This window comes from Suricata suricatta, chromosome 2 (genome assembly GCF_006229205.1).
Source record: "Suricata suricatta isolate VVHF042 chromosome 2, meerkat_22Aug2017_6uvM2_HiC, whole genome shotgun sequence".
NCBI classification, from domain to species: Eukaryota; Metazoa; Chordata; class Mammalia; order Carnivora; family Herpestidae; genus Suricata; species Suricata suricatta.
The window spans coordinates 86616671-86644618 of record NC_043701.1 but is presented as its reverse complement, the minus strand read 5'-3'; the positions used below and the strand labels follow the sequence as shown (position 1 = coordinate 86644618).

At 34.7% G+C, this 27948-nt stretch overlaps 1 protein-coding gene across 1 annotated transcript in view; it reads right to left on the bottom strand.

The window, feature by feature from the left end:
* Positions 1–2801: 2801 nt before the first annotated feature.
* The window catches only part of PHF14 (PHD finger protein 14), a 194726-nt gene continuing 169579 nt past the window's right edge, over positions 2802–27948 (bottom strand). Inside the window, exon 18 of the mRNA XM_029918975.1 lies at positions 2802–3003. Within this exon, the coding sequence (XP_029774835.1) occupies positions 2929–3003 (75 nt within the window). The 3' untranslated portion in view covers positions 2802–2928. The remainder of the gene's footprint in view (positions 3004–27948) is intronic.

Genomic DNA, 27948 nt, shown 5'->3' with positions numbered 1-27948 from the left:
GGGAATACATAAAGATAGGTGCATATAATTTTGCGGGGGTCTGTCGTCTTTAGAAGTCACTTGTTAGGTCATATTCCAATTATTAACATTTCTATTATTTTCTTCCATCATAACTCAATGTACAAAAGATAAAGTAGGATTCTCATGTTTTGGAGCAGGTGGATACTAGATGTTTCTTTGGAACTATTGCTCTAGTGCTTTTTAACAACTAGAATAGTTACTAATGGAGAGAGGCACTTGGACTTACTTAAATGTGTTACAGACCAAATGTGGCCCCTCAAACCCTCGTATTCATATGTTGAAGCCCTAACACCCCCCCCCCCAAGTATGGCTATATTAGGAGTAAGGAACTAATTAAGATTAAATTAGGTCATAAGGTTAGATTCCTGATGGTAGGATTAGTGTTCTTTTGAGAAGAGACAGTGCGTGCGTGCACAAGGAGAGACCGTGTGAGGGCGCAGGGCCGCACCGCTGCGAGCCCGATGAGCCCTCACCAGGAACTAAAGCTGGGGACTTCCAGCCTGCAGAACTGAGAAAAGATCAGTTTCTGTTGTTGAAGCCCCCCCGCCTGGGGTCTTTTGTTATGGCAGCCTGAGCTAATATAAAATGTAATATTCTATGGTCTATTACAAAATAATATTATAATCTGATTCACACAAGTGACTAATTTAATGGGTACATAATGTGGGCAACCTAGTTGGGTTACAACAGGATTCATAGGTATGTATTGATGGCATGAATATATGGACCCTAAAAATTTGAGAAATTCATAATGGCAAATTTATCCCTAAAGGAAATTTATGGCGATTCTATTTTATCACTCACTGTCCTAAACCAAGGGGTGTGTTTTTTTTTTTAAAGAAAAATAAAAAGGAAAACTGGGGGTTTAAATAGCTAAAGGTATCACTTAAATACAAATATTTAAAATGCCTGCCCGGTAGCTCAGTGTTCACTGTGCCTCTCATACTATTTAGTGACTTATTTTAGAAATGAAAGTAATTAAGAGATGAGATGGCAACACACTCACAATTTACTGAGAAAGAAATGGCCAAAAAGTAACTGAAAAACCATAGAGAAGCAATACGCTGCTTTTATGCTTGTTTCATCATAATATACAAAAGATAGAGCAGAATGCTTGTGTTTTGGAGCAGGTGAAATGGTCGTTATAATTGTTTCACTTAAGCCAAAGTCTCCAAAATAAACTAAGCATGGCTAAGAAGTTGGGGAAGAGGAATAACTAAAGGAGAAGCAGCAGGTGATGTATGAGGCGCTAATGAGCAAGACTGTACATTTTTAGGGGAAGATAGTGGATTGAAAGAGGTATGATGTTAATAGGTGTTTCCACAGTAATTAAATGTGATAGTGTTGGGTGAGACTCGCTTGAGTTTGAAGTCTTGCTCTGTCAGTTACAAGCTACATAACCTTAGCTTATTTCTCCTGTCTACACCTAAGATTGATCACTGGAAAACGAGAAAAATAATAGCCATCTTACATGTTAACAAGGATGATTAGTAGGCATAATGTAGGCTAAGCATTTAGTACAGTACCTACAACATAATAATAAATGCTATGAATCATGTATTATTTCTTCTTCTTAAAAGTGACACTGGTAATGCAATTCCAGTCTATGTGAATAGCGTGTTTGGAGATCGACTCATGTCTAACTCAAAAACAGAATAAAACGGTTAGACTCTAACCTGCCTTCTCAGGCATTTGCCTCAAAGTCTTTGTTCCAAAATTCATCCAAGGAGTCTAGTATGTGGGATGTAAGTGTTTTACTGATATCCACAGTTACATTATTTGAGGTTGTGTATCAATGAATTTTCTATCTTGCCTACTTGTAGTTTTTCCCATTTCAGCGCATGTATCATAACCGTCAGCAGGTCCCACTGTCACACCTTTACTGAACTTGTCAGATGCCATGTGCTAAAACTGTGGCTCCAGGGCAAGTACACAGATTGTATTCTCACAGGGAGGAACTTGTATGCTGACATTCTCTTACCAGCCTTCCAAAGTTCTGCTTCTCTTTTTAAAAAAACTCTCCCTTAAATAACCAAACAAAGACATCTGCCAAAAACATCTGACTCTGCAAATAGCAAATAGATTCATTGCTCCTGCTATAGTTGGCAAATGATAGCTAAAAAAATCAGAACCAGGGGAAGTAAAATGGCTGGTTATGAAAATTCTGATAAAGATATGTATCAAAGGAATATTAAAAATTCCTAAGCCAAAGAAGTACAGATGGGAAGGTGTTCTTGAAATACCCAGAGAAGTATGTAGGGCACAGCAAATAGAAGGTCCTTAGTATTTTGTGAATTAAAAGTCACGGCACTGCTGCTGCTGCAGAGAATGTTAAACTATTTCTTTTTAACCCTCACTTGGAACGCTGGAGCAGTACGTCATACATGAGTTACATCATACGTGAGTTACATCATATGTGAGTTGATGAAATCAAAAGGGTATTTCATCTGTGGTTTTAAGTGTTTTCACATGCCTGTGTTTCCTGCTGATTTTTGAACTGTGTTGGTTTTTCTTAATATTAATAATTGGAGTTCTGTTAATGTCCCTGAAGAAGCCAACAGAGCCTAGTAAGAAGAAAACTGACTCTTAAGAGATTTTTGTTTAGATTTTTTTGTTTGTCATCCTGATATATTAATGCTCACAGATTACAGATTTCAGATAAGAGAAAATCCTGTCTCTATTCTCAGATTTCAGTTTAGAAGTTTTTTTTTAATTAAAGGTCTTTTATTAAAAGTTTAAATTGCTTCAGAAAACATACAAATTCCAAGAACAAGGTCCTATTTCATTTTCAGTGACTTTATTGAGAACATCTTGCAAATTAGATTTTACAGTTTAACATTTTACAATTAGAAATTTTATCTGCTACTACATAAATTGCAAAGTTTTCAAAACACTACAGAAAATCCTTTATTTCTTTGGATTTTTCTGTTCCATGCTGAGCTCCTGAGATATATTTTTTCTTTCAGCTTCATTTTCATCTTCCTGTGAAATAAATTTTAGAAAACATTAAAATATAAACTTTAGGGAATTTTATCAGCTATATTTAACACATTTTAATACTATTTCTCTGAAGAAGTAACTATTGTGATTCTGGTAATCCTAGAAAAGAGGCTAGAAACAAAATGATAAAATTATGTGACATTTAAATATTTACAGTGGGTGCTCATTTGTACTACACATTGACTAAAATTTTTTGTATGTTCTTAAAAGCAACTTCCTTTATTAATGACCTCAAATTACTTTTGAAAACACCTGCCGATCAAAAGAATCCATTTTAGGGGGGGTGAACCAGGTATTTTTACTTCACTGTTTGATAAAAATAAATTTCACTTCTGAGACTCTATTATGTGCTCCAGCATGGCGTTTTTGTTTCATCAAACGTACTCTCTTGACAGGTCTGCCAATTTTCCAATTACTTGAACCACTATACGTTATCTGAAGAACAGTCAGCTCTAAAATAGGAAACATGGGCATGTCAGACTGTCGAATGCTTACAATCGTCTACAGTTTGGATTCTAAGTGTGGCTTCATAATTCATAGCAGGTTCCTGTGGAACAGGGTAATAAATGAAGTGACTTCATAATGTCTGTCCCCATAGGAAAGAAGGACATCTTGTGTTCAGTATTAAATGGTGACCTCCAAAGTAAAAATAATGAGAGTCTGGAAAAGTATTTCATCTTACAGCCTGTAACCCATTTCATCATCTCTGTTCCTTCAACAAAACAAGTACAAAGCAGTTTTGCTTTCCTAATATCTCTAATTATTACCGGATGAGGTCTTTCATTTTTATTAACTGAAATTAAAAAGCATTGTCTACTGAGTTAATTAAAGCCTAGGTAGCAATTTCCTATCTCTAGACAACAGTAATATTATCAGTATCACCAAATACATCACCCTCTATCTCTGAATCTTATAAAACCAAATTCAATCATTGTTGAGCTCTTAGTAAATTGACTTTATTAAGTAAATGCAAATCAAAGTATATATATTTGTTTCTCATGAAAAACCGCATCCTTGCCTGTAAACATTAAGGTGGAGAAAGCTTCCTTTCTATATGTTGTCTCTAAGTTCAACAGCATCTGTGATTTAGACTTTGTCAACACCAGACAAATAGAGAAATTATCAATATTATAAACAAACACTGAATCATTTTTAAATATGTTGCATACAAGGGATGGGGCTTTGAATGTCACTGTGGCAATGTAATTGTAATATATTTTTCTAAGCATAATAGCCAATGTATGTTGTTTATTTTTTCCCCCAATCTATCTCTACTAAACAGAGATATTATGTTTGATTGACTCTTGAACAGGTAGTTTCCTTTCCACTTTTGACAAGAGTTTCTAGAGATTATATTTTGATTAGATCCTATTAAGAAGCAAATTTTGCTCTATGCTCTCTGCTGTCTTCTTCGGGTAAGACACTGACAGAAAGGTGGCAGGACATCTTTTGTTAGGTAGCATTGAATTTATCTATTTAAACACAGATTTTTTTTTCAAGAAATATTGTAAAGTTCTATAAATGTATTTTCTGTTCTGATTTTCTCAATATCTTCTCTTTTCTAATTTACTTTATTATAATATTTATTATAATATATAATATAACAAAATCTGTGTTAATTAACTATGCTATCAGTAAGGTGTCTGGTCACTGGTAAGCTGTATTAGTAAATTTAGGGGCAGTCAAAAGTCACATGCAGGTGATGGCACACCTGGCCCCCCCTCATGTTGTTCAAGGGTCAACCATAGTTTATAAATGCACGTCCCTTCTAACATTGCCTCCTGCTCAGGACAGGTGAAGAACTGTTCCACATTTTTCCTTATGAGGATATGTCCTACACGATCTTGCCTTTCTGTGCCTTTAAACTGTTTCTATAGGTCACAAGATCCTACCTCCTTTTTCCTCTGTACAAAGATAACTGTGATGAAGAAAAGGATTGTGAAATGGGGGGGGAGCATTTAACCCTAACTGCTAGCATATAACACACTGTAATCGCTATAGTAGAACATGATCAAAATAATGAAAATACAACAAAAGATTTTTTTTTATTTGAGAGAGAGAGCGAGAGAGAGCAAGCAAGTGAACAGGGGAGAGGGTCAGAGGGAGAGAGAGAGAATCTTAAGCAAGCTCCATGCTCTGTGTGGAGCCTGACATGGGGCTTAATCTCATGACCCTGGGATCATGCCCTGAGCCAGAATGGAGTCAGATGCTCAACCGACTGAGCCACCCAAACACCCCAACAGTAACAGATTTTATCATTATGAATAAAAACAGTGTATTTAGATACTATAAATCTCCAGAAAGGATTTTTAGAGGTTGCTTTGTTTTTGTTTACAAGTGCTAATTTGTAGAAGAACTTCATAAGCAATTCAAAATTAATAAAAGCATTAAAATAGCTCAGGCAGCAAATCAAGTATCATTGACTAATGATTGCATAATCAATGAAACTGCAAAGAAAAAAACCTTTTTACCAAAAAGTATTTCTTTACTACTGGAAGTCAATGGCAGTCAAAAATTTCTTCTAATAAATGGCAGGTTTTTGTTTCTCTTTGCTGAAATAAGACATCTGTTTGTTTCCCAGCCAAAGAAGACCCTTGCTACACGGATCATTTTCTTAGTGACAGACCTGACAATTTTGACATTTGTTTCATGAAGTGTTCTGAAGCAGTCAGCAGGAAAATGTGCCCTTCGAGGCCACTGGAAAGTGTAGACAGGTTTGCCTCTTAACACTGAGCTTGCTAATTCATACTCCAGAAAACATGTTGATTGTAACACCCTGCAGATCTGCTCATTACAGGTGGAACGTACACATAACAACAACAGCTCATAATGCCAAATAACTAACGGGGGTTCTCTAGCCTTCCTGCTCTTTTTACCCCAACAGCACTGTTGTAGTAAAGAGAATGAGAATGTTCTAGGCATTACACGGTCCATGGGATTACAGTCTCACACTCCTGGTGGCAACATAAGACTGGGCCTTATTCTAGCAGAGAAACAGTAAAAACACTGCCATTCTTATCTAAACTAAATCTCTCTTACCATTGGATAAAACTTGCAAGTTTTTGTTTAAATGCTATTCAAGCTTCTACTGTTAATTGGAACAGAGGCACCCTCAATTTTCCTTATTTACAGAGTTGTCTTAGTTCTCATAATAGTTCAAAGAATTGATGCCAATTAATAAGACCAATCCATCCTGCCTTTCCCTTCTCTTAGGAGGTAACTAACTCCAAATAAAGGACAATTATTTTAGCAGCTAGAATTTCTACCACTCAGGTAATATTTGGAGTCAGGTTAGTCTGTGGGTATAGAGAACTCTATATTAACCCTATAGACAGCCAAATTGTAAATGATTTCTCTTGAAGTAGTATTATACAAAGGGACATTCCCCAATCTCTGTTTTTATCTTTAAGAAGATTTCATGACTACTTTATAGTGCAGATACCTCTCAGAAATCACCATACCCGGGTGATCAAGGTTAACATCACCAGTAATACCTCGTCACAGTAATTAACCCTTTGCAATGATGCACTAAAAAAGGGCACATCAGGTCTGTGGCATCTTTCCTAATAATGCATCACCTCGATCTAATGATGAGAAAACATCAGATAAACACTGTGTAAAATAATTAAACAGTAGTCTTCAAAACTATCATGGTCATCAAAGACCATACAAAGTTTGGACTATCACAGATGGGAGACTAAGGGAACATGATGATTAAAGATTGATGGGATCCTGGACCACACAAAGGATATTAGTGGGAAAACTGGCAAAATTTAAATGGTCTTTGTAGTAGTTAGTAGTATTGTCTCGATGTTAATTCCCTGGTTTCAGTTATTTACTTCAGTTACAGAAGCTGGTAACACTTTAGCAAGCTGGATAAAGGGCAAATGAGAATTATCTATACTATTTTTGCAGTTTTTCTTAAATCTAAAATTATTTCAAAATGCAATTTAATAAATGGTGACTTAATGAAAGGTTTTCTGAATTCAAACATAAGTATCACATATATGCAAAGATCTTATGTGGAAATAAATTCAAGGCACCTCTAGCTGCCTACATTGAAAATATACAGCTAAAATAGTCTGCTTTCCGTTGTTCTTAAAGTTCCTTTCATAAGTGTCTCATATGTTCATAATGGTGATGTTCTTAATTTTTATTTGTTTGTGCTTTCATGTATTTGCTCTTCTGCTCTGAGCATGGATTACTTTTACCAACAGAAAACGTAAGATTTTTAAATCCCTTTAGAATCTCGCCCTTTGAACTATTTCCGGAAATAAGTAAGCATAATAGAGTTCCATGTTTATAAGAGAATGATTTCAGTTGTTTTTACTTTACTGAATTTGTTACTTATAGCAGACAGATACATGGCACTTGCAACAGTAAAATGAAGTGAGGATGGGCAGCTAAGCACTAACTTAACACACTTCTATTTGCTTGTATTATCTTTAGATTTTAAATATTCCTTTGGCTACTCAGAGAAGGGTTACTGTAGTTGGATTCAAATTAGTAGTCAAAATTATCTTTATGCTTTAACACTGGTCTTTTTAAAAATGTTACTGAATATATATGTGTATATATATATTTATATATGACTTCTGAGAAAAAATGGATACATTTAATCTGTTATGTTAATTATAGAATAGGTATTGAAAAGCAATATATACTGTTCCAATCTGTGGTCAAAACCTGCTTTCTTTTATTCACTTAAAGTATATTCCAGATATAATTCTCAACAGCATTTAAGATTATGCTTTTAATACAGAAAATATGCTGGTGCTGCACAATGAAGAAAAAATTTTCTTAATAACTGGAAAAATACTGATGATAATGAAAATGTTTTAGGCAAAATGAGCACGCTGCATGCTCCAGACTAAAATTAATTAGAGTTTTTAATGTTTTACAATTCCACCATAATTCTTTAAATGGTGCATTTCCTTCATAGTAATAAACACTTGGATCATTAAGTAAAATGCAAGATGTGTGTGATGTGCTACATTTAACAACCTTTGGCTCTTTTTTCCTGTACTTCTGCATTCAGTTTTCCAATGCATTGAATAAGCAATTGAAGACCACAATTAAATTTCCTGACTTTGCATATTTGAGATACTTATTCCATTTAATACAAAAGGCAATTAATCTACCATTTTATAACTGAATTCCAACTTTAGTGGGCCATGATAGATACTGAAATGAACTTACAAGAAATGCTTAATTAAATCTACTGTAAAAAGCATAAGACTTTTTTTTTTTTCTTATGACAGAGGTTGCATATTCAATTAGAAAGTCTAGGGCTATATTATAAAATTAAAGTAACTTGGGAGGTTCTTGGTAAACCTAGCTCAAAAACTTAAGTCACTAAAAAGAATGGGGCTATTTTGTAAATTTCTACCTTTTTTTTTCTACTTAGTGGTTCAAACGAAATAATCAAGGAAATTTCCTTTAATGTTACAAAAATCATATCCTTTATTTTAATAGCAAGTAAAGCAGATAAAAGGGCAGAAATGAATTATCTCATTTCATGTATGAGAATACATGAACAATTCTGTTTCATTTGTTGAGCAATCACTTATCTCCTATTTGTGATTCTGGAGCAAATCTAATAGAGTAGGTTTGCTTTTCTGTGTCTTTAGTTCTTCTTGTCATGTTTTACTTTGTGGTGGCTTTTTGCAGCATGGAAATGGGAAAGTTAGAAGTCAAACACTGGATTTCCCAGTGTTGCCCAGAGCCAGAAAGACCCTATGGACTCGCACAACCATCTGGAGAGGGCATATTTATAATAAAGGAAATGAAGATCCGTGAGTGGACAGGGAGCCTCTGGCAAAACAGCCAGCATAAAAGAAAGGAAATGAAATCAATGACGGTGGGAAGAGTAAGCAAAAGTAGGCTCTTAATGAGCATAAACTCAATCCTACAAGCTTATATCCTTATATCTTCCCATAAACTTGAATAAAAAGCACAATTTCTGCAACATAAGATTTTAGATATTTCAGGTATGTTTAAGATATGAAGCTTCTAGGGCTAAAAACACCACTATTCTCTTCATATGGAGCTTATGGTCTTACGATAAAAAAAAATTCACCTTCCTTAGTCGAAGTCTAAAGTGTATGCCAGATTCTGCATTAGAAACCCCTATATCTTGATAACTTGCCTTCATTTGTAACATTTTTGGTTTAAAAGATATTTACTGGGTTAGAAATATTCAGGTTGGTAAATTGGTTTGTAGTCACCACTGATTATAGAAAAAAATAAAAATAAAACAAAAATACCTCAAATTCTATAATGGTCCAACATAAATATATTTTCAAGTGAGGATACCAAAAGTTCTATATTTTTTTTTTCCGTGTAGTACATTATTTATGTTTTTATTTTAATTGAAGCATGGTTGACAAAATGGTATATTAGTTTCAGGTGTACAACGTACTGATTTGACAACTATATATATTATTCGGTGCTCGCCACAGTAAGTATAGCTTCCATCTGTCACCATACAAAGTTACCAAAATATTGACTACTCCCTATTCTGTACTTTTATCCCCAGGACTTATTTTATAACTAACTGAAACTATCTTTGTCCCCTTCACCTATTTTTCCATTCCCCACAGCCCTCCCCTCCGGCACTTATGTTTGTTCTATTTAGGAGTATTTCTGGTTCATTGTTTGTAGTTCCACATATAAGTGAAATCATACTGTATTTGTTTTTCTCTGTCTTTACTCAACATAATACTCTCTAGGTCCATCTATTACATACTCCACTGCGTATATATACCACAGTATCTTTATCCATTCAGCTATCTATCTACCGACACTTAGGTTGCTTCCAGATCTTGCCTCTGATACAATGCTGCAGTAAACATAGGGGTACATGTAGCTTTTGAATTACTGCTGTTCTTTTCTTTGAGTAAATACCCAGAAGTAAAATTACTGTGTTGTATAGTTTTTCTGTTTTTAACTTTGGGAGGAAACTCCATGCTATTTTCCACCGTAGCTGCACCAATTTACATTTCCACCAACAGTGTGTTACGGTTCCTTTTTCTCCACACCTTGCCAACTCTTGCTATTTCCTTTTTTTTTTTTAAGTTTATTTATGAGACAGAGAGTGCAGGTTAGGTAGGGGTGGAGAGAGAGGGAGACAGACAATCCCAAGCAGGCTCTGTGTTGTCAGAGCCCAACATGGAGCTTGATCTCAGAAATCATGAGATCATGACCTGAGCTGAAACAAGAGTCCGTCGCTTAACTGAATTGGCCACCCAGGCACCCAATTTCTTGTCTTTTTGATACTAGGTTTTCTTTGCGGTTCTGATTTGCATTTCCCTGATGATTAGCGATGTTGAACATCTTTTCATGTATCTGTTGGCATCTGTCTACCTTCTTTGGAAAAATGTCTATTCAGGACCTCTGCCCGTTTTTTAATTTTTAAAAAATGTTTATTATTGTAGGAGAGAGAGAGAGCGTGAGCAGGGGAGGAGCAGAGAGAAAGGGAGACACAGAATCTGAAGCAGCTTTCAGGTTTTGAGCTGTCAGCAGAGCTCGACATAGGGCTCGAACTCCCAAACTGTGAGATCATGACCCGAGCCAAAATCGGACTCTTAATTGGATTATTTTTGTTTTTGGTATTGAGTGGTAGAAGTTTTTAAAATACACTTTGTATATTAACCCCTTATCATTTGCAAATATCTTCTCCCATTCAGTAGGCTGTTTTTATTGATTCCTTTGCTGTGCAAAAGATTTTTACTTTGATGCAGTCCCAGGAGTTTATTTTTGCTTTGGTTTCTTTTGCCTTAGGTGATATATCTAGAAAAATGTTGTTGTGGCTGTCAGAGAAATTACTGCTTGTGCTCTCTTCTAGGATTTTTTAAGGTTTCAGTTCTCACATTTAGGTCTTTAATCCACTTTGAGTTTATTTTGTGCATGGTGTAAGAAAAGTGGTTGAGATTCATTCTTTTGCATATATCTGTCCAGTTTTTCTAATAACAGTTGTTGAAAAGTCTTTTTCCATTGCATATTCTTGTTTCTTTTGTTGAAGACTGACCATATAATAATGGGCTTCTTTCTGGGCTCTCTATTTTGTTTCACTTATTTATGTGTCTCTTTATGTGCAGTACCATACTGCTTTTATTAATATAGCTTTGTAGTATAGTTTGAAATCTGGGATTGTGATACTTCCACTTTGTTCCTTCTCAAGATTGCTTTGTCTATTTGAAATCTTTTGTGGTTTCATACAGATTTTAGGATTATATGTTCTAGTTCTGTGAAAAATACTATTGGTATTTTGATAAAATTGCATTGACTCTGTAGGTTGTTTTGGGTGGGAGGAACATTTTAACATTAGTTGTTCTTCCAAATGACGACCCTGGTATATATTTCCACTTATTTTTTGTCATCTTCAATTTCTTTCATCAATGTGTTACAGTTTTCAAAGTACAGATATTTTATCTCCTTGGTTTTATTCCTAGGTATTTTATTATGTTTGATATAATTATAAATTGGAATTTTTTTTTTTAATATTTATGTTGAGGAAGAAAAAAAGAGAGAAAGGGAGTGCACATGTGTGTGAGTGGGAGAGGAAGAGAGAGAGAGAGAGAGAGAGATAGACGGAATCCCAAGCAGGCAGGCTCAATGCTGTCAGCACAGAGCCTGACATGGGGCTCAAACTCTTGGACAGGGAAATGGTAAACTGAGCCAAAATCAAGCGTTGGTTGCTTAACCAACTGAGCTACTCAGGCGCCCCTACAACCCTTGTCTTAATGTCTATTTTGTTGGATGTAAGTATTGGTTTTTTGTTTTGTTTTGTTTTGTTTTTCAGGCCTGAAGTGAGTCTCTTGTAGCTAAGCATAGAGACAGCTCTTGGTTTTTATCTATTTAGTCACCCTCTGTCTTTTGACTGGAGCACTTAGTCCACTTATATTTAAATTAATTACTGATAGTAATGTACTTAACTGCCATTTTGCGGTTTTCTGGTTGTTTTGTAGTTCTTTTCTGTTCCTTTCTTCTCCTTGTGATTTGATAACTTTGTTTATTATCATGCTTGGATTCCTTTCTTTTTACTTTCAGTGTATGTATTACAGGTTTCTGGTTTGTGATTATCATGAGGTTCTTTTATAAAAATCCTGTGTAAACAGCAGTTTGCATTAAGTTGATGGTTGCTTAAGTTTAAACAGTTCCTAAAAGCACTATATTTTTACTTTCTTTTTGTTTTACATATATGATGTCACATTTTCATGTTTTTACTTTGCTTATTCATTGACTAATTTTTGCTAGATAGAATTATTTTGTCTTTTAACCTTCATATTAGCTTTATAAGTGGCTGATGTGCTACTTTTACTGTGTGTTTGCTTTTTCCAGTAAACAGTTTTCCTGTCACAATTACCTTTCTTCTACTTATTGCCTTTCCTTTTCCCCTTATAAGGCTGGTTCAGTGTTGATGAACTTTAACTTTTGTTTGGGAAACTCTTTGTCTTTCAATTCTAGATAATAACCTTTCTGGATAGAGTTTTCTTAGTTGTAGGTTTTCCTATCAGCACTTTAAATATATATCATGCCACTCCCTTCTGTCCAACAAAGTTACTGCTGAAAAGTCAGTTGATAGCCTAATGCGGCTTCCCTTCTATGTTAACGGTTTTCTCTTATTGCTTTAAGGAATCTCTCTTTATCATTAATTTTTTCCATTTCAATTATTATGTGTCTTGGTATGAAACCTTGGGTTCATCTTATTTGGGGCCTTTCTACACTTCCTGGACCTGGATGTCTGATTCCTTCCTCAGGTTAGATAAGTTTTCAGTTATTATTTCTTCAGAGGTTTTCTGTTTCTTCTGTGACCCCCTGTGTCTTGACTACTAACCCCTCTGTTCCAGACATCACTTAACCTATACTCATTTTTAAAAATTCTTCTTTCCTTCTGCTGTTCAAGTTTGGTTGCTTTCCACTGTACTGTATTCTACATTGCTGATCTATTCTGTATCCTTTAATCTGTTGTTTCTCTCTGGTGTATTTTTCATTTCAGTTATTGTATTCTTAACCTCATTTGTTTTAAAATATGTATTTTTCTTTCTCTGTGTTGAAGTTCTCACTGAGTTCATCCACTCCTCTCTCAAGTCTGGGGAGTGTCCTTATGACCATTACTTAGAACTCTTTATTAGGCATTTTACTTATCCCCATTTCTTTTAGCTCTTTTTTGGGGTTTGACTTATTTTATTTTGAAAATGAAATAAAGTAAACATAAAAGCTTCTAGTATACTGAGATATATTTAAAGATGTTCTTTTGAAAATATTTTATATAAATTGTCTACTGTTCACTAAATGTAACATTTCAAAAATTCCAAATGGGCTAATATTTAAAGACAGTACATATAAACTCTGCTTTCCCCACAGATGCTCAAGGAGAAGTATTTCTAAATTTATGCTATTTTATTTTTTTACCCTAACTATACACATTCAGGTTTAAATTCCCACGGATTTTTAAAAATTCTACCAAATTAAAATGAAGCAAAAACAAGGTCTAAAAATGTCTGAAATATGTGAGTATGTGATAAAATCTTTTGACTACTATACTTTGGTGATCACTCTAAGTTGGATTTTTAAAATCAGAGATTGACCCACTGAAAGTTTTCAGATATTTATGCATTGTTTACTATGACTAGAAATTATTCAGCAATAACTGAATTATAAAAGCTGGAAAATACATGTAGCATAGTTGTTCATTAACATAAGCAATAATCATGATATTGGGATTGGCCACTAGAAGAGTGCCATCTTTTTTTATTATAATTTTTTAAACATTTATTCATTTTTTAGGGACAGAGAGGGAGGCACAGAATCTGAGGACAGCTCCGGGCTCTGAGCTGTCAGCATAGAGCCCGACAGACAGTGAATCATGACCTGAGCTGAGGTTGAACACTTAACCAACAGCCACCTAGATGCCCCAAGCGTGCCATCTTTAAATAGGGTATGACAGCATTTTGTTTATCCTTCACAATACAATGAGGAGTTTTATGCAACACAGATTAAAAAGACACTTTATATTTTAAAAGAAAAATTTGTTTGCCTAGTAAGGCCCTAAGGTTATTATTATTATTATTTTTTTGTCAAAATCTGTATTGCCATTGGAAAAATCATAATCTTTAGCCATTTTAACTGAAACCACAATTTAAAAAGAGAGAAAGAGAAAATACATTTTATCTTTACTTTCCTGAGTTTTCACATTCTAAATAAAGGATGTTATAGCTCATATGTATCAAATCACTGTAAAGAAACAATTTATATAAATGGTAATGTTACATACAACCTTAATATTACTTTAGAGAATGTGTAGAGGACACTGAAAAAGTAAACAATACCACAAACTCCCTTAATGAAAATGATATTATTTTTTACATAACTTGATTTCACTGAATGGAATTTATCAAAGTGAAAACTAGAATTTGTATTGAGATTAAAAAATAAGCTGAAAGAATATTTCAGTAATTACAGTTCTTCTAATGTTACTGTTTCTGAGGCCAGATAAACTATAAATTTCAGACTAAAAAATAACTTCAAATATACGTAATAAAAAATCTAGGTAGTAGATTTTCATTAGGAATTTATAAACTGTCGCAATTTAAGTTGTTTTCAATATGCAATACCCTTGTTAAACAGGAAGTTGTCAAGGTATTATCTCCAAAGCCACATCAAAATCATAGATGGACTTGAGGCTAATTTGCAAACAACTAGGATATGTATGGGACATCTCTTAACTCGCTTACAGTTCTCCTCAGAGTAGTTAAGTCACAGAATATGAAAGGTGAAAGATTTCTATCAGCTCTTATCTAATCCCCCACATTCTATATGAAAATACTGAGCACTAAATAGACAAAAATATGAAACCAATTTCTTTACTAGGTTATCTAGGGACTTAAAACAACTACCGAAACTGTCTTCCAAACTCAAGTGATTTAAAACTACACTGCTAAAAGAAAAATGGTAATTTTACAGTGGAGAAACCTGACAAATGCTAACTTGAGTGAGCACGGTTAGCATCAGAGTAATCCATACTGACATCCTGTTTCCCCTCATATGATGCAGTGAGAAGGGACATCATCTCTAGTCTGTGGGAGCCTCAATGAAATCATGAGAAAATACCAGACAAACCCAAATTGAAGGATAGTCTACAAAATAAATGAGTAATCCTCTTCAAAAGTGTCAAGGTTTGAAAGGCAAGGAAAAAATATAAACTTCCACAAATCAGAATATCCATGATGACCAAATGAAATAGGGGATTTTGAACCAGAAAAAGGACATTAGTGGCAAAACTGGTAAAATCCAAACAAATTCTATATTTTACTTATAAGTATTACAATATTAAGATTTACATTTGATCACTGTTCTGTGTTTATACAAGATGTTAACATAAGGAGAAGGTGGGTACTCTCCATAAAATGTTCGCAACTCTTAAATAAATCTAAACTTGTCTCAACACAAAAAGTTAAAACTGATAAACAAATTAAAAAAATCTGTTAGGATGATTTAAAATTAGTATATTTTGGCTTCAAATACGATAAAGTTTTTCACCAAAGTAGTATGCAGAGGGAATCAGAGTTACATATAAAGAGGTTCTGTCATTTCCATAATATGAACAATTCATTATAGACTCTATAAAGTTGTGTGCCTTTAGTAAAACAAATGTTAGTAAAACCATACAGTCGTTCAAGTGGTGTTTCACACATGAAGTTCACTGTCATGTTTTTCTGATTCATGAAGTTTAACAAGCATTAGAACAATATTCAACTAATACAGTAAAATATAATATGATTTGCTTTTATTGTTTCACATGGTAGTATTTGGGGTAGATGTTCCTATTAATACTAACATGTTATTTAGTACTTTTATTTTATTTTATATATATATATTTTTATTTAGTACTTTTAATTAGGGCCTTAAAAAATGATATTTGACTGTTATCTAGAGGAAAAGAGGAATTCTTGCCTTAACAAAGGAAATTTCTCCAAAGAAGCATCATTTGACCTAAGACTGACTGACTAAGTCAGTAAGACTGATGTCAAACCAAAGCAAAAATGTTAGTAAGTCGAAACCTAAATATTGATTGACTGATCTATTCATTTTTGGTAACCCAATGACAGACCTGATTGTAATGATTAAATAATCTTTACATTTTAAAAGAGTCTGGAATATAGTTTGTTCATTGACTCATATTAAGCATTCTTACAGAGAGGGAGGTGACCATAAGAGACTCTTAAATATAGAGAACAGACAGGGTTGCTGGAGGGGGTGGGGTAGTGAATGGGCTGATGGGTGATGGGCATTCCCAGGAGGGCACTTGTTGGGATGAGCACTGAGTGTTGTATATAAGTGATGAATCACTGGGTTCTACTCCTGCAACCAACACTATACTGTGTGTTAACTAACTTCAATTTAATAAAACAAAAACATTATTTTTTAAAGATGGTTTTAACTCGAAGTAAATTCTATTCCTAGCATAAATTACACTCCTCAAATCCTATTCCTTTTTTACTCTCACAAAAATTTAATGAGGGGGTTCTGAGTGGCTCAGTTAGTTGAGCATCCGACTCTTGATTTTGGCTCAGGTCGTGATCTCATGGGTCTTGGGAGTGAGCTCCATGTCAGCCTCTTGTGCTATCAGCAACAACTGCTTGGGATTCTCTCTCTCCTTCTCTCTCTGTCCTTCCCCTGCTTTTGTGTGTGTGTGTGTACATGTGCTCTCTCAAAATAAATAAACAAAAACATTTAATGGATACTGACTGTGAGTTAGACACTAAGCAAAATGTTGGAAATAAAGATGAAAGGTCTTGCTGCCTAGAGCAGTCCATTTTCCAATTTGGTAGACAGGCATGCATATAATTATAATGAAATGGAGAAAGCACATCAGGCATATAAATGTGAAGATGAGAAAACTGATGATGATAATACATAAGAGAGCTTGCCTTTTTTTTAATGATTAATACTCTAGAGAATTGGACTATGTCATCAAAATAATAAACCTTACCTCATGCCCAAAGATTAGTATAGTATTGTGAATCTTTAAAACAAATACTTCTCACTGTAACTTACACGTCCTTGTATTAAGATAGATTCAACATCAGAGACATCTTTCAGAAATAGACCTATGTTTAGAAAGTGAATTTTATAAACTTTACTCCCAAGTGAACAGATTAGGTTGCCTCAGATATCTCTATTTCAAGTTGAATACTATTTTCCCCAGAGTGAACCCGTTAATATTCATAGTTTTATTGGAAATTATTAGCTCATTAGATGTCCAAGCAGCACATCTCCTATGGCACATTAATTTTGCTTCAAGAAAAATTAAAAATACTATTTTAGAAAATCCCGCACACATTAATAGCGGTATCTCACGATCAGTGTCAAAAATAACAGCCACATTTCCACATCTAGAACTTGTAGATTATAGCTTAGCCACTGTTTTGCTTTTCTAAGAAAAAGATTTCTAAACAAATGGCACCTTTTACTATGCATCTGATTTTGTATGCTTAGTTTACTTTGGTCATAAATGTGTCCATCAGTTCTCTAATTTTATGCATGAAACTAGCTATTCCCCAGCACTCAGACTGTTCTAACATGTATCACAATGAAATGATCATTGACTTACTTACATATCCTGTGAGTACTTTCACTAGAGTGTAGGCTCCATGATAGAAGATTTTCTGTCTTGCTTATTACCACAGTATCCTAAGGACTTAGTGCTATTCCTATTCTACTTCAGCTTCTCAATGAATATTTCTTTTTTTTTAAATTTCTTAAAATGTTTTATTTATTTTTGATACAGAGAGAGACAGAGCATGAGAGGGGGAGGGGCAGAGAGAGAAGGAGACACAGAACGGGAAGCAGGCTCCAGGCTCTGAGCTAGCTGTCAGCACAGAGCCTGACACGGGGCTCGAACCCACGAATGTGAGATCTGACCTGAGCCGAAGTTGGAGGCTCAACCGACTGAGCCACCCAGGCGCCCCCTCAATGAATATTTCTTGACTACATGAATAAATTCACTACTATACAGATGTAGAGGAAACAAATAAATAATACTTTTGACTTTTGGTGTACTTATTAAAAAACAAGTATTTACATGCGTTATATGTAATCGTTACAAATGCCAGGAAAGAATAAGTATTTTCATTCCCATATCTCATTGAGAAAATGGAGGATGGGATACATTAAGGAAGGACTCTTAGTCACACACTTAAATGATAACCTAGGATTAAAATTCAGCTCGGAATCCGGAGTCCTCTTTCCAGTATACCAAAGGGACAACTACAATCGCCTGTGATCAGTAATTTTAAAAGTGTCCATACATTCCCCCAAATAACTCAATTTTTGCTCAGTGGATACTGACCACATTAATTATTCAGTTTAAGAAAAAAGGTTCTAAGTCTACGTCTCACAGAACTGACTGAAAAGCAACCTTTAAATCCAAAACACTTCATGGGGTACCTGGGTGGCTCAGTTGGTTAAGCACCCACTTCCGGCTTCGGCTCAGGTCATGATCTCACAGTTCATGGGTTCAAGCCCCACGTCGGGCTCTGTGCTGACAGCTCAGAGCCTGGAGCCATCTTCGGGTTCTGTGTCTCCCTCTCTCTCTGACCCTCCCCTGCTCATGCTGTCTCTCTTTGTCTCTCAAAAATAAAAACATTTTTAAAAATTTAAAAAATAAAAAATATATCCAAAACAGTTCAAAAATTCTGCACCCGCAAGATAATTTATAAAAATCTTGATAAACATGCTAATTGCCTTTTCTTTTTTTCCAAACATTATGACAATATTTAGGATTCATTGTATTATATTTTCTAAATCTCATGAGGAATCAAATCGTTGAGGACAAAAGGGCATTGGCAAGCTGTCACAAGGATCCATTTTTAATCAACATACAGTTCTGCATTACCTTGGGATGACTGCTCTTTTGTCTTCAAATAAATTCATGGAAAGAGAATTTATGATCAAGGCCACGGCTTTCCTCAATTCTTTAATGATTACTAACGCAAAAGCTCACTCTCCAAGAAAATACAAATAGCTTCTATTTGCAGGAATCCTAAGCCTCTATAGGTAGGTCTATGAAGGACTCCTCTAGGCTTTTGGTAATGTTGAGAGTTCAAACTCAAGGGTCTCAAAAGAAAATCCTAGTACAATATTAAAATGAATACAGAACTCTGACATAACCCAATGATTAGTGAAAAATGAAGTTATACATGTGAAAATATAAAAATGACAAAAGTTAATGATCTCATAGCCACATTATGTGGCAGCCATACTGTTCAATCAAAAATCCATTAAACATTTAAAAGTTCTAATTTTCATAATACAGATGGTTCAGTAATTACCCAGGAAATTTAAACTTGTAATTATCCATTGCATTGAGAGGGTTTTTAGAAAATGATTTTATTTTGCTTATTTTTTAAATTACTACATTCTATCACAGACTGAAAATACATAAATAGAATGCAGCTCCTTTGTTTCCCATTCTTTTAAAATAGAAAAAGTATATGGTCTATAATTCACCAGATTGAAATGTTTTATTGATATTCAATTTAAAAAAAAATGATAAAACAGGAATATAACTGAGCAATAGTAGACATTTGAGACTGTGATAGCATTGTGTCCTATCTGACTGTAGGCAGCCTGAATCAGAACTTTATTCTGCTGATACACAGGTAGTAAACCCCATAATTAATTTGTGTCCATGTCTCAGCACAATAATATGTAATATTATATTGATTTCTGAAAAGCCATATGGAAAACCTGGTAACTTTTTTTTTTAGAAAAACTGTACGTTTCTAATATACAAAATGAATCTACATGACTTATTTAAAACTAAGCCTTACTTAAAAATTTTATGATGCATATGAGAGAATGAGAAGGAATAAGAAACAGGGACTACTAAAGAAAATACCCTCTTTTCCTTTCTCTAGTTTTTCACTCAGTAATTATTTAATGAATACCAATTATGTGCTTTATGTTCAGGGTAGAGAGGACAGCAAACACAGCAGGTCCCTGCAATCAGGAAATTTATACCCTTAAAAGGTAAAGTGTGTTCAACTTACACTTATGTTCTTTATACCAGACACCTCTGGTTTCTTCAGGGAATCAAATTATTTTGTGACAAAATGTTGCAAACATAACAGTAATCATAACCATAATTTGTAACACTTATTGAAGCCCTTTGGGTATTCTTTCTCCCTCCCTTTCCCCATTCTTTCCAGTACACTGAACTGGATATTAATCCCTGATATGTTTTTATATTTTAACATTTTGGGGCGCCTGGGTGGCTCAGTCGGTTGAGCGTCTGGCTTCGGCTCAGGTCATGATCTCACGGTTCGTGGGTTCAAGCCCCGTGTCAGGCTCTGTGCTGACAGTTCAGAGCCTGGAGCCAGTCTTCGGATTCTGTATCTCCCTCTATCTCTGACCCTCCCCTGCTTGTGCTGTCTCTCTCTCTCTCTCTCTCTCTCTCAAAAATAAAACATTAAAAAAAGTTTTAACATTTTATATGAATGGCATCCTATTATTATATATCTTCTACAGTTTTCAGGGTTTTAAATTTTATTTAAATCCAAGTTAGTTAACCTATAGTGTAATAATGGTTTCATAAGTAGAATTTAGAAATTCGTCACTTACATATAACACCAAGTGCTCAACACAACAAGTGCCCTCCTTAATACCCATTGCCCATTTAGCCCATTCCCCCTACCCCCCACCCCCATCAACCCTTAGTTTGTTCTCTATATTTAAGAATCTCTTACGGTTTGCCTCCCTGTGGTTTTCAACATTATATTTTATAAATTTATTTACATTAAACTTTCTTAATATACATATTTTCAGCTCAAACGCTAACTTCATACACGTGGAGCATTCCAACTAAAGTCAATGTGATAACATGCATACCACTATTATTTAATCTTGTTTTGGAGACATTACCCAACACTATTAGAGAAGAGAAAGACAAAGTATAAAATTTTAAAAGAGGAAGTAAATCCCACCGTATTTGTGTATACCTAGAAATGTCAAAGGAATCAACTGAAACGCCATTTCAAACAATAAGAGAATACAGTGAGAACCTGTTAATAATATTAGGAAAATCAACAATAGGTAACAATAAAACAAGACATTATTTAAGACAACTCTAAATTCGGTATCTGTATTCTTCTAGTTACATTTCTAAATTTCCAGCGGAGAGTGATCAAAGCAAGAAAACTGTCTACTACATGTATTTTCAAGAGTAAACCGATATAAAAGCAAGTCACATTCAAGAGATAAATCAGGTATCAAGATAAGTTACAACATATTTCTGTGGCTTTTTTCAGACCACTCTTCTGTACTAAAAGCTGTTAAGATTCTAGAGATAGGAGGTGCCTTACTTAAAGGATGGACCATTTGCTCTTTTTTTATATTGCTGATGGAAAAGCCATTCCTAGAGTACATCACTGACTTCCCCAGGGTCCCACAGCTAATTAATAGTAAAGCTGGAATTAGAATTCATGTCTCCTAGGTTGCTGTCTGGAATTATATTTCATGATGGATTAGTATTGACTGTAAGGAAACAATATGATTTTAAATCAAATGTTGGCAAAAATAGAGCATATATAAACACACAACAAAACAAAAAATGTTGGTGACAATTTGTGTGTGTACATAATCTGTGCTGAATTTATCTTATACTGAAAAACCACTATGTGATACTCTTACCCAAAACATCTACATGAGCACATGACTAGGCTTTGGTGTCAGACAAACCTATTTGATTCCTGCTTTGGAACTTACTATTGATGTGACCTTGGGAAAGGCACATGACCTCTTAGTTTCGGCTTCTTTACCTGTAAAAATGTAAAAAGTAAAAACCTAACCTCAAAATCTAACCAGATCAAAAATTGTAAGTGTTATAGGGGTATCTGGATGGCTCAGTTAATTAAGCATCTAACTCTTGGTTTTTGCTCAGGTCATGATCTCATGGGCTAGAAGTTTGAGCCCTGCATTGGGTTCTGTGCTGACAGAGCAGAGCTTGCTTGGGATTCTCTCTCTATCCCCCTCCCCTGCTTGCACTGTCTGAAAATAAATAAGAACTTTAAAAAAAATAAGTTTTGCTTTCTAACTACAATCTTAATATTTCAATACAAATGATAAGAATTAAACTTCGAATATAGATGTTTTCGATTTGTTGATTATCTACAACTATGTATCTACTATGTGCCAGGTTGTTCTAGGAGATGGAAAAACAGCATATCTGTCCTCATGGATCTTAAATTCCAACAGGGAAAGACAGATTATAAACTGTTAACAGGTTTCACATTTTCCTGTAGCAGAAAGAACACAGGAAAGTGACATAAAGTGTGGGAGCACAACCTTTTCTTAGACAAAATAGTTAGGAAGATACCTCTACTAACGAGGTGACAGTAGGCTGAGACCTGAATGATATGAAGGAGCCCCCCATGTACTAATCTGTGAGAAGAGGATGGCCGGGGCTACAGAAGAGCGGGCAAGGACTTGACAGTACAGATGAGCTCAGTATGCGCATGCACCAGAAAAGTCAGCGTATTTGGCACAAGGTTAAATGTGAGGTACAACTATGGGAGCCATATTGCATATTCTGTTTGCAATGAGAAGCCGTTGGAGGGTTTAAAATTTTAAGTAATGAATTGATTTGATTGTGAATTTTATGTTTGTTTTTGTTGCAATATAGAGAAAACAGAGGATAGGTGAGAATGAAAACAGGGATATATGACAAAAGGCTACTGCAATAATCCGTATCAGGAATGAGGGTGTCTTACAGTATCATAGTAGTAGTAGTAGTGGGAACGGAAAGTATGATATGATTCAGGATATGTTATTGTTCAGAGTAAGAGCAGGCTGATAGGTAGAAAAAAAAGAGCAGTTAGGAATGATTCCCCTGCTTTTGGCCCCCAAAAATTGTAAGTTGGTAAAGACTATGGGAGAAGTAGTTGTGATGGGAGTGATGAAGAATGAGGAAACAAAAATTCTAATTTGGCAAAATTGAGCTTAGGACAGTCTTTAGATATTCAATGGGAAGGTCAGCAAACTTTTGGATAGATCAATTTAGATCTTGGAAGAGGAATTAAGGGCTGGTATTAGAAGTCTTGAAGTCCTCAACATATAGTTATTATAAGATTATTTGCAATAATCGAGGGAACAATATATAAACAGAGAAGAAAAAGGCCCCAAGGACTAAGCCATGTTAATAGCACTTGGGTAGAGGTGGAGAATTTAGCTAAGAAGACTGAGGAGTTGCCAGTTTTGTAGGAAGAAAATGAGCGGACAATATGAGTCACAGATACCAAGATAAGAACATTTTTTAAGAAAGAGGAAATGGCCAATTGATTGCCAAATGATAGTAAGAAGTAGGATAAGATTCAAACAGAGGTATGACTACTTGGTTTGACAAGAAACAGACTGTAAGTGACCTTAACAAGAACCATTTCAGTGGAGTGGTAGAGACCAAAGCCTAGTTGAAATAATTTAAAGAGGGGCAAGGACATGTCATTTTGCACTTCATCCTTCCTGTTTCATATTAAGAATATGAATGATATGACTGGAGCTATAGCACCAATCTTTGAACCATGGTAGAAAGACCAAAAGAACCATGTAAAATTACTCCCGATAGCCTGGGCTCCTAGCAATACTATTTCTGGGCTTTTAGTCAAGCATTATATTTTATATCTTCCATATTAATCAAACCTTTCCTGCAACATAAAAACCTACCTCCTATATAAATAATATCTGGTATATTCTCTATCCTGGTCCCCAAGACCTTCAGCTTGAATATGAAACAAACACCTGCAGCATTGATTGGCAGAGTCCACTGCATTTACTGTCGATAAGAACATCTTTCAGTATCTCCTTTTAAGTCTGTATGTCCTAGTTAGTCTCAAAATGACTGTACGAAGCTGAATATATGTATGAAAGGGAAATTTTCACAAAGCAAGATTTAGAACTCCTAAAAATATGCATATATGTTGCTTTATACACCCAGCCATAAATAGTTACATCAGAATGATCTTCCCAACTTCAGTTTAGTGTTCTGAGAATCATCACTACTTGACTGTAATCAGGAGGTAACAGCTGGAGAAAGGATGAGGCCAAAGTTAGAGTCTCTGAAAGAGTGGGAGATATTAAAACATGTTTGTCAAGGAAAATGTGAACAAATGAAGAAATGCTTCTTGAAGGAACTAAAATATTTTCTATCTGATAGTCCTCTAGTATTAGTGTATAAAATGCAATTTTAGATTATAACAAAATTTTCTTTCAAAATTAATTTTATAGTATTTACATATTATAGGAAACCTCATGTTTTCATTGTAAAGCACTAGAGACTATCATAAGATATACTGTCCTAAGTGTAGATTTTCCAAGTAAACATTTCAAGATACTAGAATTAACTTAATACAGTTAATTAATGATGAAGAATTTAGGCTCAACATAGTCAAGAGCTTACCTGCCACTATTAAATTTTTTTAATAGGAAATATGATTTTATATTTTCCTAAATTTGCTTTCTAATACAACCAGTTTACAATATGATAATGTATAACATACAGAATAGAATAAACGTAGAAATAAAATAAAAAAATTAAAAGGCTTACAGAATTCTATTATAATAATTTACTGTTTTTAATGAAATAGGATTATAGTACTGTTCATATATCTAATACATGTTACTTTTCAAACTTACTAGCATATTTCATAATGGTAAAAACAAAGCACATAATTATTTTATTAGAAAACCAGTCTTTAAATAGTTTGATTAAATTAAGTAATTTGCCAAAAAATATTATTGCAAAATTGCTATGAAACCATGCTAATTGCTTTAGGACAATAGCAGTGTTAAAGCTGGATAAAATAAAATACTTCCATAAATTATAACAAGTGAATCAGCATTTTATATTATCATAAAAACAATTTGGAAATGCTAAACTCTTTTCTGCCCATAATGAAGAAATTTTCTAAGAGACATTTTGGAGATCTGCTCATTTTCAGTCTATTTACGTTTATAGCAGTGATAAAGATACCATAGTGGTTTCTAAAGTACTGTGAATTTTTCAGATACGAAGGTTTATGCACATAAGAACTTTATTTTCTTCTACACGCTCAGTGAAACAGACAATGGAAATTTTAAATATGAGAGAGAGAGAGAGAACAAGTGAGAACACACGCCTGTAATGTACCGGCAGTACAGAACCTCCTGCCACATTACACAAATATCAGGAATATCTGCTGGGACCCAGCAGACCAGGGCAGCTCCCTTGCTGTTGGCTTTAACAGCACCTTCAGTTATGCTTCCGTTGCTTCCTTCTCATTGGTCTACGTTCTCTGATGACTCGAAGCAAGCATCAAGACAGGAGCTGTCTCCTGCCATGCATGCCTATTACTGGGCCTCACACTTAGGAAACGCTCAGTAAATACCTGTTAAATGAAGGCAAGATGAAAAGCGAGAAAGAGGTGTACTAACATCCTACAGTGGTTACCTGAGGTTAGGAGTTTTGTTTTCTTTATTCTTTTTTTTTTTTTGCATTTATTGAATGATCTTAGTAAACATTTATTACTTGTGTAATGAGAATAAAATAATACATTTAAAAATGCAGATATTAAAGGAATCTGCCACTTAATTCCATATTAAACACACCACAGATAAACAGCAATATGAAAAATAATAATCAAAATAATGTATTTATTAAAAAATTATGCTAAATGAAGCTGATGTATTTTATTTATTTACAAATTACTGTAGTATACCATCTTTAAAAATTAATTAAGGACATAGTATAGTGACTAATGTTCAATAAAATTTTGGTTTTCATTGTTAGAGAAGTCAAGAAATGTAAATTAAATCTGGATTCCCAAAGCCTGCCAAATTTTTTTTTTTTTTTTTTTTCAAAAGCAAAGGGCTTTATTACGAGCTTAGGCCCAGCCAGCCTAAACTCGGGCTCACAGACTTCAACAACACAGTGGATCCACGTGGAGCGAGCCCCGAACCATGGGGGGGCAGGCCTTTTATGAGTTTGGGAAGGGGAGTTACAGGAAATTGTGACACAGGTACAGGGGTCCAATCATTATAGCATCACATCATGGACAGTAACTTTAACCAATTACAGAGTGGACCCAGAACCCTCAGGTAGGGCGTGACTAGTCTTAACCTCCATCTTTAGGCCCGCCCCCAGAGATGTTAATGGTGTTAGCTGGCCTTCAAGGTCAGAGGGGAAACCCGAATCAAATCTGCATCCTTACATTCCCCCCTCTTGTCTTGTAACTGACCCAATTCTGGGTCAGCTATGTTACCATTGTTCTGGTTTAAGGCTACATGCTCTTAAGACCATTAACGGAATAGCATCTACCTGCTCTTTGACAAATGCTATGATCTTATTTATGATACAAGAGCCAAATGTTAAAAGTATACCAATTTTGGTTTTGGCTCCTTGTTCTTCTCTCTTCTGGTGGTCGCGAACCACAGCTAGACTATCCTGTACAATTCTTGAGCTATTGGCAGAGAAGTAACATTGTTCCCCTAAAACCTAGCATAGTCCTCTTTGGTGTAAGGGGAATTTTTACCCTATAAAAGGCAAAGGGGAGGAGAGTTTAGCCAATTTCTGCCAGTCTCCATGGTTAATTTGGTAAGGGTCTCTCTTAGGGTTTCTAATATCTGGCGCTGTCTGGTTTACAAAAGCAAGAATGACAGCCTATTTGTTCAGGATCCTGGGCGTATAAGTTTAATACGCCTCCATGGATCTATATTACTATCTTTAGCCAAATTGTTGGGCCATAACATACCTAAAATCTTTTATACTTCTAATTTTTTAAGAAGTTTAAAAAATGAACAGCGGAAGGATGGGGGGTGGGAATCCCACGCAGGCTCTGCCTTGTCAGCGCAGAGACCCAGGTGGGGCTCAAGTCTGTGAACTGTGAACTGTGAGGTCATGACCGAAATCAACAGTCGGATGCTCAAACCACTGAACGACCCAGGCACCCCTATTTCTAATTTTTAAGTAATGCAGATCAAGTAGTGTAGCTTCTGCCTATCCTAGAAAAATACAATACTACAGAAAGATGAAGCAGTAAATTACAGAGCTACATTTCATATAAGCAGAAAATACTAGATTTTCCAAACTGGTAAATTTTGTGACATTAGCCAAATAGCGATTAAATCATTAGTGTCATTTTGTCACTGTATGTTTATATAGCCTAATAATTTGTTTTTGAGAGCTTAAAGTACTGTGCTATTAACATAAGAACTACTTTTTTTTAATTGTTTTTTTGGTGATTTTGTATAGTGAACATGTGACTAAAACAAAATCTTACTATTTTTCCCCCTATCAAACATAACAAGATTTTCTTTAAGCTAGGTTTGTGATGATGATAGGTTAAACTTATCATACTATTTTTAATAAAATACTGCATCCTTTAATATATGGAAGATACATTTTCAAGAAGGAAAATGCTGATGTTATCTTGGCTCTAAGTTGGCTGCTAAAATGATTTAGAGAGTTTATTCTTCCATACAGTATCAGTGTAAGGCCTTTGTTTTCAATGAATTATAGGGTATACTTCAAACCTATTTTATGTGTATCTCTTAGTTCAGAAAAATGGGAAGACATAAATATTTACTCTACATAAACAGAAAAGACACAAGATATAGATAAAAAATGATCCATTATAGAGCAGTGAATAATTACAATGTGTATCACTATGAGAATGGAAAAGGTCATCAAGTATTTCTACCAGCTTTAAATCTGAGGATACCTAACATTATTGAGAAAACTTAAAATCTGTAATTTTGTGTGTTTGGGATAGGTGTTTTGGGTTCACAAATTTACACTGGTAATAATATTAACATTGTTGCCTATAGTACACTTTGCCAAAAATACAGTGAAACTTTTGGCTTTAATTGAAAGGCATCTGTAAACAAAAAACA